The 11547-nt window shown below is 46.5% G+C and overlaps 1 protein-coding gene across 3 annotated transcripts; it reads right to left on the bottom strand.

Moving 5' to 3' along the window:
* Window positions 1–6615: 6615 nt before the first annotated feature.
* Window positions 6616–11040, bottom strand: LOC125532189 (F-box/FBD/LRR-repeat protein At1g13570-like). Of its 3 annotated transcripts, none has more exons than XM_048696336.1 (6): window positions 10783–11040; window positions 8922–10328; window positions 8704–8810; window positions 7459–8331; window positions 7222–7374; window positions 6616–7115 (listed from the first exon to the last, which is right to left on the bottom strand). In XM_048696336.1, exons 2-6 carry the CDS (start codon window positions 8944–8946, stop codon window positions 6744–6746), a joined length of 1530 nt encoding a protein of 509 aa, XP_048552293.1. In that variant the 5' UTR covers window positions 8947–10328; window positions 10783–11040; the 3' UTR covers window positions 6616–6743. The 3 variants fall into 3 exon arrangements, with proteins under 3 accessions (XP_048552293.1, XP_048552294.1, XP_048552291.1); XM_048696337.1 differs by having other exon boundaries at window positions 8922–10276; XM_048696334.1 differs by lacking the exon at window positions 8922–10328 and having other exon boundaries at window positions 10783–11039.
* Window positions 11041–11547: the final 507 nt, after the last annotated feature.

Genomic DNA, 11547 nt, shown 5'->3' with positions numbered 1-11547 from the left:
AGGGCTGGCGCCAGCTTCCAGGGGCGGAGAAAGGAAGGGAGGAAGATGATTTAGGCCTCAGTGGCGGCTAGGGTTGGTGTGCCACCCGAGTCGCCCGAGCGGGGGACGATGCGGGGACGTGTCCAAGGGCTGGGCTAGTTAGTGGTTGGAGGCCCAACAAGGCCCACCCGCCAAGCTGCTGGTCCGAAGGTGTGTGGCTATGGCGAGGCGCACGGCGAGGCAGAGCTCGCCGTTCTTGCGCACGCCGGGCCGGTGCAGTACGATGAGTGGGTGCGTGTTAGTGTACACCTTGTCCATCCTAGGGCGTGTTTGGTTGCCGTAGGGAATAGTAGTTGCATTGCATAGACATCTCAACCCAGCCTGGCTATGGAAAAACAGCCTCATATGCGACATCTGCGAGTTGTTTGGTTGCCTGCATATGGACTTCCTGCATTAGGGGATCAACTTTGGCACGTTGTTTGGTTGCCTGCATTGTCTCTACACATGCAACTACACGTTGTTTGGTTGCCCGCATGGGGTATGATTAAGAGCTAGCACTTGCACTTAGCACATAGGGTTAAAATATAGCAGAGGAAGTGGGAGAAGAAATGCAGTATGCGCCGGACCATGGCGACTGCGGTGGATAGTAGCCGTGGCGCCGTGTCCGACATGACGAGCATGGTGTCGTGGACGAGCGACCCTGTCGGCGGCACGACGAGCGACACCGTCGACGAACTAGTCACGATGCTTGTGCAAAGACAGTGGGTAGAGGAGGAGAATGCAGTGCTCGCGCCATGGTATCGTCCGTGCAGTAGGACGAGAGAGGAGGTCGAGATGATCGACGCCGGAACGACTCCAGTGTAGTGGGATGAGAGAGAGGAGGCCGAGATGATCGGCCCCGTCGGTGGCAGAGAACAGAGGAGAAGAACTCTGTCAGTGTGCGCGCCATGGCGACTGACTGCAGTAGGATCATGGAGAGAAGGCCGAGATGAACGATCATCGAAACAAGAAACTTGCAACACAAATGTTGTGCAGAACGGCGAGATTAGGCTGTTGGTCAAAGGATATTTCAAACAATCGATCGTGTGCGACGAATCTGACAAAATTCGTCCAAAACAGCTCCAAACGGGAACAAGAGATTGAGCATGTACGGTCGAGGAAACTACAAACCAAACCGATCACCAGAATGGAACCGTAGCATCGATGTGCATCTTTTTCGTGTAGAGCTTACCTCGAATCGAAGCACCGTTGTGTAGATTAGAGGGACATGGAAGAGAGGAGCTTACTCGAGGTTGAAGAAGACACCACTTAAACAGCTCGCATTCCTCCCGTTTCTCCTCCTGCAGGGGCTCGCTCGCTGCGCTTCCGTTCGGCCTGGCTCCAGAGAAAGTGCCGATTCCTGGGTTTCCAGCGAGGCAGACCCAGAGATGCTTTAAAAAGCGTGTGATGCAGGCCCAATAGTGTATGCAGGTTACCAAACAGGCCGGATCCTTCCCGTGTGGGTCTGGTTGGACCTTATACGGGCAACCAAACACGCCCTAATGACGGTGTTTCCGGCGGCGGTGTTCGCTTTGCCGAGGTGGCAGTTGTCGAACATGGCTAGCGTGAGCGCCGTGCAGGGGTCGTGGAGCTCCCACTTGGACTGCTACTTCCACCGCGGGGTGCACGATCGAGTCCACGACGGTGCGCGTACGCAATTCGCACCCACTTCTGCCCGTATTTGGCCAGGCAATCCACGTCGGTGCTGCTCACCGGAGAGGGCATGGCGGCACGGAGGTTCAGCTTGTGACGGCGCTGTCGCTCGGCCTCCACGTCCGGGGAGAGAAGGACCCCGCGAGCCACAGGTGCACGTGCACCACGTCCTTGTTCTCGAGTCCACGACGGTGCGCGTACGCAATTCGCACCCACTTCTGCCCGTATTTGGCCAGGCAATCCACGTCGGTGCTGCTCACCGGAGAGGGCATGGCGGCACGGAGGTTCAGCTTGTGACGGCGCTGTCGCTCGGCCTCCACGTCCGGGGAGAGAAGGACCCCGCGAGCCACAGGTGCACGTGCACCACGTCCTTGTTCTCGCCCGCCACGACGCAGCGAGACGTTAGACGAACTCAGCTTCCAGTCGCAGCGGCGGTGCCGCGTACTTCCAGCATAACCTTGAGTGAACGGTGGAGGCTGCAACGTTGCGGATTGGCTGTCGATCATAGCCGTTGTCTAGCAGACTTAATGGCTTCTACCACGGGGACGCCATCGCCGATCTAGTGTGCGGCTGTAGCAGTGCAGTCACATGGTGAGGTGAGGTGGCTGTCGTCCCGCCTCAGGCAGAGCTTCCAGATATAAAAGTATTTTTTTATTTGAAAAAGAGGTTTACCTCCAGCCTCTTTGCATCAATCGATGCATGCAACCATATTATTAAAATCAAAACAAGGTCTTAAGTTTCACGGAAACTCAAAATCTGAATAAGAAAGATAAACAAATCTGTAAAACGTCACACCCGGCGAGAAAGTGTCACATCCGATTGTAAAAAACAAACTACGATGCCTACACACCTAGCCTATTATTATCTCGCCATCCAAATTGGCTGAAGATAGCCCGTGCTACCGTCTTCCATCGGCTGCACCCAATAACCATAATCTCTCTGTAGTCCGCATGAGTGAGTAACAACCACATAAGGATCCAGGCTGTAGATATGTAGATAACCTGCAAAAAAATAGTGAATTTTGTCCCATTAAAAATCATATCATTTCGAGTGTTCCATATAGTCCATAATAATGCACATATCCCTATTCGAATATGTTTAGTTGTGTGTATGTCTACTCCATTAAGCCACGTCCCAAATAACATGTTTATACTCATTGGAGGATTAACGTTAAAAGCTATATGAATGGATCGACATAACAGTTTTGCAAGTGGACATTCGAGAAAGAGGTGTTTAATTGTCTCATTTTGATCAAAAAACAACATCTGGACTGACCGACCCAATTCCTTTTCATCAGATTATCTTTGGTCAAGATGACTCTTTTGTGGACAAACCACATAAAGATCTTGATGCGGAGTGGAACTTTAATCTTTCATATGTGCAAAGACCTCAACAATGGCCCGAAATCAATTAAGTCCAAATATATGGATTTGACAGAGAATACTCCATTCATGGTTAACTTCTAACTCATTGTATCCGCCTGATCTAAAAGTTGAACATCCATCAACCTACGTATCCACCTGATCCCTAACCCGCCCTGGTCTTTGGGTCTACACATAAGCCTCGTCGCTTTGCCAGAAGAAATGAGATCTGTAAAATTCTAATCTTTTCCGTAGCCCTATCGGTACTTCAAAGAAAGATAGGAGGAACATTGCATCGGTTCAAATCCTCTTCTCCCCATGTTAGTTTATTTACCATTTTGTAATTATTTCTCCCTGCTGGCAAATGCGACCCAATCACTTGTACGCTTTGTTATGTTGTTTTTTTACATAGCTTACACTAATGTGTAAGATTTTGTGAAAACCATGTCAACGTCACACGAGAACCACCCAAAGTGATATGAGGGACTAAAATTATCCGGTTTGTAAAGTTGAGTGACTAAGTTTCGCTGGTTTCGAAGTTAAGGGGCTATTTCTATACTTTTGAGAGAATTTAGAGATGAAAAACATACTTTTCCTTAAAAAAATTATGAACGCCTCACTCATTCATTGCCATAAGATTACAACACTATCTTTCGTTTTTATCATATATGATTTTGATGCACGTTTTTCACGGACAGGACGTAACTCACAAGCATGCATTCCATAAGGATGCGTTTGGTTCGCATCTCTGTTTTAGAGCATTTTGCATATTTGTCCCAGTTGGGCTCGTTTGAGCTAATGCATGCTAAAAATCAACATCTACATATAGTTTGGTTGCCTGCATTAGGCTCCGTCCATGAGGGAGCAACTAGTTAGCACGTTGTTTGGTTGCCTGCACCACTGTTGTTAGACAAACAACATGTTGTTTGGTTGCAAACGGTTAAAGATGTTATCACGATTTCTCACTAGTGGTGACCTTACCCCACACACATTGAACATTGTCTTGCCCTAGCTAGGAAACAAATGACAGTTTATCCTAAGTACTAGCAAATGACAATACAAGTTATTAAGAGCCAATAAGGCTGGATAGGGGAAAGTTCAACTATGCTAACTAGGTGGAAGTTCATCCTCTTCTTCCTCCTCTTCTACTGATGTTGCTGCGCTTCTTCTTCTTCTTCTTCAGATCCTTCTTCTTCTTCTTCTTCTTCTTCTTCTTCTTCTTCAGATCCTTGTTTGACCTCTGTTATCCCACATTGCCTGAGCCCACTTCAACCTTTTGTTCTTCCACGCCTCTTTGTCAAACGCCACCACACCATGGCCAGAGCTGATCACCTCATCAGGAGTCACATCTTCCTCCTCCGTCACAAGTTTATCGATTCCCATTGTAAGATCCAGTTGTGAATGATGCAACATGCAAGAACAAGCTTGACCTAGGTAGGGTAAGGGTTGAATGGCTTCTGATCCAGTATCTTAAACCTATTCTTCATAGCTCCAAATGCCCTCTCAACCGTTACTCTAAGATTGGGGTGTCTGAGATTGAATGGTTCCTAAGGAGTCCTAGGATAGTTCCTACCAAAGAACTCATTAAGATGATACCTGGTTTTCTTGAAGGGTGGAAGAACTCCTGGCCGACATGCATAGCCAGCATCTCCTAGGTAGAACTTGCCATCGAGGATGTTGATTCCATCATGATGACTCATGTTGCCACTGAGAATGTTAGCATCATGTGTTGATCCTTCCCAGCCAACCAGCACATATATGAACTTCAGATCAAAGTCAACAACAACAATCACATTCTGGCTTGTGCATTGCTTCCTCCCTCTATATGTTGCAGCTTGTGACCTCGACACTCTGGCAGTGACATGAGTACCACCTATTGCTCCAATGCAATCCTGGAATGGCATTACAAGATGGTGTTATGGCTATAGCAGAACAATAACAACATATCAAGGCATGAACTACATACTGTAGGTGCTCACCTTGAAGTGCGGATACCATATTAGGCTAGTGCAAATCTTGGTAGGAGTCCAGCCGGTTGGTGACACGATCATCTCTACTCTGAGTTCCCCAATAGCATACAACACTTGCTTCAAGTACCTAGAGATGGACTCCATTGATCTCGTGAAGGTGTTGTGTACAACCCTGAACCTCTGGTTATGACCAACAACATGGAGGAACATGGCTATTTGTTGTTCCACAATGGTGTGGATGCTATCTTCTAGTAGCCCCCTGCTCCTGAGCGTCTGCACAAGCCTGGCGAAAGGTGTTCTTTTCATTCGAAACATCCATAGAGCCTCTGTGTTGTTGCAGTTGTAGATGTAGTTTAGATTCGCTATGCTCTCCTGATCCCGGATCAATATCGGACCATACCGGAGAGAGGTTTTTCATTCCGACGAACAACTCTCTTATGGACCACAACTATCAGTGTTGCTGCCTGAACTAGAAGCTTCGTCCGTTCATCCACAACCTAAGCGACATCCATGATGCAGTCGACAATGGTGTGATCGACCCTAAACGCTCCTGACGAACGACCTAACAAAGGAGGGGGGCTTGGGGTAGCTTACCAGCTTCGGGGTCGGGGGAGACATGGCCAAGACGAGGATGGCCGGACGGAGTCGAAGAAGAAGGGGAGAAGCAGCTGCCGCTGCCGGGCAGTGTTGCTGCCGCCATCGTCGGACCCGCAGATCTAAATCATTGTAGCCGCCAGTGCCAATAAAAGAGGAGGGCTTGTCCTAGAGCAAGGGGTGAGTGAGTAAATGGGGTGGCGAGGGTAAATTTCACGCCATTCCGCCTCTGCCGATTTCCCCCTCCCGCCATCTCTGATCGAATCCCCCCTCTGCACCATGCCCTACGCCGCGTCTTCCTTTTGCGCCCGACTTAGCCTGGCTGGAAACGGCCGATTCGAGCGTTTCCGGCGAGCCAGACTCTGGGGTGCTTTAAGTTTCGTGCCGATGCGAGTCAGGCTGCTTGCACGCAACCGAACGACCCATTTTCATTCCGCCCGGACCTGATTGGGCTATATGCATCCTAGCAAACGCATCCTAAGATTAGGTTGCTTTTTTTGTACTGTGGGAGACCGGTTTCTTTCCTCCCCTAATTGGGCTATATGCATCCTAGCAAACGCATCCTAAGATTACGTTGCTTTTTTTTTACCGTGGGAGACCGGTTTCTTTCCTCCCCACTGTAATCTTACCTGAAGTATTTTTATTTCTCCCGTTTTCAAGTTTTGCCGGTGAGTTCCCTACTGTAATCTTACCTCAAGTATTTTTATTTCTTCCGTTTTCAAGTCTTGCCCGTGAGTTCACCCTGGGTGACGAAGTCATATAGATTTGATCAAACAGTGATGGCCATGCATCGTACAAGCGGCGCGCTAGTATTTGTCGATGTACAAGGTTAGGTAATAAATAAACAAAGCAATTTACTCAAGTAGATAGAAATAGGAACCCCGAGCTTGAAACCACCTATATCCCCAACTAAGACATCAATTAATTTAGCCCAATTTTCGTTGTAACTTTTCAACACATTGTAATTATAGAAAAAACACAACAATGTGCAATGGCAGTGAATATGATAATATGTTAAGTACACTGAACAATCTGGTAATAAGTTATTAATAAATGTAATATCACAGACCCCAAATGTTATTGACTTTTAAGAAAGTAAAGCACAACACAACTAAAACAACATAATGTTATTTGACACCTGAAAATTTCACAAAGCATGACACCGGCTGCAAGGCTCCAGAACATTGAACTTGACTTTAGAGGGTACTCTCCCCTCAATGTATGTTCTCACAGCCAAGATTGATTTATGCGCCTCCCTTATATATGTTGTTTCCATTGGAAAGCATTTCCCACGCGATATATTGCCAAAACACCGATAATTAACAGGACTAGCATCCAGTGTAAGGTGCCTAAGTGACACTGCGTTCTCAAGAATGTGACATGTTAGCTCAAGCATGCTCTTTTGGGGGCAGAAACCAGTGATCTTCACACTCTTCAGTTTGCCATGGCAGCGTTCTGTAATTCGCCTCAGGGATGAGGAATCTCCCTCAAACGAGTCATACGTGGATTGCCTTCCGACCTGAAGATACAAGGCCAAGATATTAAATTAGTGATTCAGAAAAAGGTAGATGATCTTTGCAGGATGAACAGTGTCGTATTTTGGGAAAGGGTGAACAGCGACTTACATATAAGCGAAAAGTCTCCAGCGAAGGAGAAGCATCGAAAAAAGAAACAAATGATAAATAATCGTAGTCCCGGTGGAAATAGCTTCCAAAAAAATTAATACTCAACACCTTGAGGTGGAGGAACTTGATAGGTGCCATTGGTGCATTGACTACCTGCATAAATATGTCTCTGGTTAATTATTCCAAGATATGAATACTGTTATAATGACATTTACCAACTTAAGAGTAAGAGGATACCTCACGCCCGGAATTTATGGTAAGTTTCTCAAGGTTCGGCACACTGGAAGGAAGGGTGTTGATAGCATAACTGATGGAACAGCTATGGTCCAACTTCAGGTTCTTCACTTTCAGGGACTCTCCAAGTGCAATTTGCACTTCTTTACCTGTAAACCAAAATCTGGAGATATTTGGAGCTTTGTTCTCTATCACTTCAAGGCCCGAGCATGCAAACACCTCCAGGAACCTGAACCGCTGCAGCAGGCAAGGTATTTCGAGGCGAACTATATCATCACAATATACAAGCTTCAACCATTCCAAAGCAAAGGAACTAGACAGAAGGGACCCCAATTCATCCCCCGTAATATGCACATTATGCAGATCAAGCCTTTTCAAGCTTCTGAAACCAAGTTGAAATGACGGATGTAAGGCACAATTGACAAGGCGAAGATTCCAAATCGAGTCTCGACACATGTCAGATAGAAGTGTGCATGGAAAGTTAAACATGGCCGCTTCCTTTCTTTTTTGTGATGAAAATGTTGCCTCTTTTGGCCATACTACAAGGTCAAGTTCTTCAATCATTGGTGTAACAGCAATCTGAAGCCAATTATCGAGACAATGATATGATTCTGCATCACAAGGAACAAAGTACTCAAGTCTGAATGTCTTCACGCCAGCGCCTGAGTGGTTCATTAGAACACGACCAATTTTGTTGTTGTGGTCTGTAATAACATTCGGTCCCACTGTTTTTAAATTTGTTTTCGGGCACATGGTCTCATTTGTCAGGGTGAGATTGGGATGGGATCTCCAGGAGCACAGAAAGGAATGAGAAACACAAGCGGTACGGGCAGCGTCTTTCATTGGCAGTAGGGAATGTATATGACACCAAATGTCCTGCATGCACAAGTAGAAAAGATTGCCATGAGAATTGCAGAGGCAAAAGTACCAAGGAAGTAACCTGTACAAGATTTGCTTTGTATATGTAGGCTTTAGACATAAGCAAGATTCAGTCAAGGTCAGGACATAGATGCAAAATGTTCTTGTAGGAATAAACAAGAGGAAAAACGATGAGAAGCACAGAGTTCATGGCAAAATAAAACAAATGACACAGCTCACACAGAAAAGAGTTCTAGGAAGCCTAGCTGTTTCAAGTTTCATTAAACAGTTTCTTTCTGCAGGTAAGTTAGCTGCAACAGGACAACGATATGCTAACGGATTTTTATCTATCTATTAGACTGATCGAAGTCTTGCAATACCAGGACATACCTCTGGAAGGTCTGGACCCAGATATCTTGCTTTTTTTCCACCATGAGAATGATCCTGTTGGCAGGCTGGGCTGTTTCTTTTAGATAATGATGAAGCATTCCATCCATCTGCAAGACATCAGTGTTATGATTAGTACAGACACCGATGAAAGGAACAAACGAGTTGAAACACATGCAAAGTTGGATCCTTTGTCCAATTTTTTGTCACGGTCCAAGTACCGGCACGAGATGCATCCAGCATCATGGGTGCGCTGCCACGTCCACCATCTCCCCCGCTACAACAGCTCTTCAATCAGTGGCCAGCAACTCTGTATGCCAGTGCAGCAGCCTCGCCGGTCTATGATTCAGGTGATCCAGGCGGGAGCAAGCAGTGGAAGCAGTGGATGCCAAAGACAGACCTTGCTCGCTCCAATGGCAACAAACGTTGATTTGGATCGACCAGTGCAACGACTACTTCAAGCTGTACCAAATACCTGATGGATTCAAGGTAACTGGCACCTCAATGCACATGGTTGACGATGCCGCCTTGTGGTTGCAATCTTTTAAGAAGATGTATGAGATTTTCTGCCAATTCCAGTCCTGAACTCCTGATGTGGTGACCACACTTCAGGATTGACAAGATGATCCAGATTTCCTGGAAGAGCATTTAGCTGAAGCATGGGCAGGGGTGCGTGGAAGCTTGCTATCCACGTGCCAGAACAATGAGTTGGTCGCGAGATCTTATGGGTTTCACCTCTAGCCTACCCCAACTTGTTTGGGACTAAAGGCTTTGTCGTTGTTGTTGTGGTTGTTGTTATTGTTGTTGCATTATCTGAAGCACAGTTGGGCATGAAGCATATGGCCGACAGTAAGCACAGTGACCATGAGTTCACAAGTGGGGGATCAAGTGTAACTCAAAACATCAGCCATATATTCAGAACTCTGTTGTCCAGTGCCCTTATCCTAAACTTGCTTTGGTCCTTATAAGATTCTGGAGTGAGTTGGACCGCTGGTGTATCACCTGGAATTGCCAGAAGGAAGTTTGATTCACCCAGTGTTTCACGTCTCTCAGCTCAAGCCTCACAGCCCTGATCATACTCCTGTGTTTACTTCGATCCCTACACCACTGGAATTGGATAGTGTGGACTTGCAACCTGAACATGGGCTCGACCACTGTCTCGTGAAGAAAGGTAACGCAGTGTACTTGCAGGAACTTGTGCAGTGGAACTTGCTTCCAGCTACTATGGCGACATGGGAAGACTACAATGTGCTCCGCAGGCGCTATCTGTCAGCTTCAGCTTGGGACAAGCTGAACCTCAAGGGGGCGGCAATGTCACACCAGGTGACATTGCAATGTCGCCTGAAGAAGAAAGCGAGCAGAGCAAGATGGTGAAGTCAACCAGTTTGCTGCCGTATTCCTGTGTGTAGGTCGTGTGGGTGTAGGGTGAGATGAGCTGACCAGTAGGTTTTCCGTTATAAGCCCTGTGTCCATCAACTTGAGAAGGAATGATAAAGTGAATTCTATGACGTCCTCTTCCTCATCCCTGCTGTTCTTCACCGGTACTCCCCTTTTCCCCAATTATCTTCTCTCATCTCTGAGGTTGGGTCATAACATTTTTTTGCAGGAACACGAATGAGAACTACAATCTACAAGACTCAAATTGTGTCAATCTGAAAATCAAACTCCAACCGAGCACAAGTATTTGCCACATAGTCCCGACAATTTCCTTTAATCTAATAAAACTGGATCTCATCAGCTACTGGGATCCCCAGTACGGACAGAACTCCAAAAAAAAAGGTCCCTTTTTACAGAAATGTTGGATCCTTTGTCCAAAATTTTGCAGGAACATGAACCAGATCTACAATCTACAAGACCCAAATTGTGTCAATCTGAAAACCAAACTCCAACACAGAACAAGTATTTTAGCAAAGCGACGCAATTGCCCCCAAGTCTCGTCAAATTCCTTCGATCTAACAAAACTGGATTCCATCTAAAAAAAAGTTCCTTTTTTTTTCGGAAAAAACTCATACGTACATAACAGCAGGCACACATACATAAATAATAGCAGAGGGGCCGAAGAAGCAAAGTCGCGGGGCTTACTATCGGCTTCGATACGGACATGATTTCGCTGCTGCTCCTGCTGCGTGGACATCCGCCGATTCAGCGCCATCAACCCCATGATGAGTTCTCTATAGGATGTTACTCTCCCTCTCTCTCTCTCTCTCTCTCTCGATCCGTGTTTGGGTCAATATAGTCGGCGCGGCGCCGCCGGCTAGGGCTAACCTAGGGAGACGGAACCACAGTAGGAATCTGGCCAAGACTAGCAGAGTACGTACTAGTACTTTTTTTTAGGCAAGGCAGAGTGGCAGACTACTACTTTTTTTTTTGAGCGTAATAACTTTATTCCTCAGATAACAGCAAGATCGTTTACATAATGGTGGAGAATAAAGTTAGGGACGATGGTCTCCCACTCTTCTGATTTACTAATGCTGAAACAGTGCTTTGCTAAACCATCCGCTATCCAGTTTGCCTCTCTAGTACACTAATCACACCTGCTAGAAGCATAATCCATTGACATGAGGGAGCATTCTGCTATGATTGGGACATCCACTCCCATGTAGGCATTAGGATCAGATATGACCTCCAGCGCAGTCAAACTATCAGACTCGATGATAAGCTTCATACAACCCAGTTTCGTTGCTAGGTACAGACCACATCGAATAGCAAATAATTCAGCTGAACCTGCACTAGACACATGTGGTAGGACATGAGTTGTTGCCCCCAGAAATTTGCCATGGTCATCTCGTGCAACAGCTCCGCAAGCTCCTATGAACTTATCCTCATGAAATGATGCATCGACATTGA

This window comes from Triticum urartu, unplaced genomic scaffold (assembly GCF_003073215.2).
Source record: "Triticum urartu cultivar G1812 unplaced genomic scaffold, Tu2.1 TuUngrouped_contig_9313, whole genome shotgun sequence".
NCBI classification, from domain to species: domain Eukaryota; kingdom Viridiplantae; phylum Streptophyta; class Magnoliopsida; order Poales; family Poaceae; genus Triticum; species Triticum urartu.
The sequence above is the reverse complement of the archived record's forward strand: the minus strand, read 5'-3'. Positions and strand labels throughout refer to the sequence as shown.

Bases quoted from the DNA above. Each gene is read 5' to 3' on its own strand.
- LOC125532189 (XM_048696334.1), bottom strand. From the start codon at position 10,861: ATGGGGTTGATGGCGCTGAATCGGCGGATGTCCACGCAGCAGGAGCAG. The intron at 8,811-10,782 runs GTAAGCCCCGCG...GATGTCTTGCAG, and splicing joins TGTCCGTATCGAAGCCGATA to ATGGATGGAATGCTTCATCA. The intron at 7,375-7,458 runs GTATCCTCTTAC...ATATTTATGCAG, and splicing joins CCATAAATTCCGGGCGTGAG to GTAGTCAATGCACCAATGGC.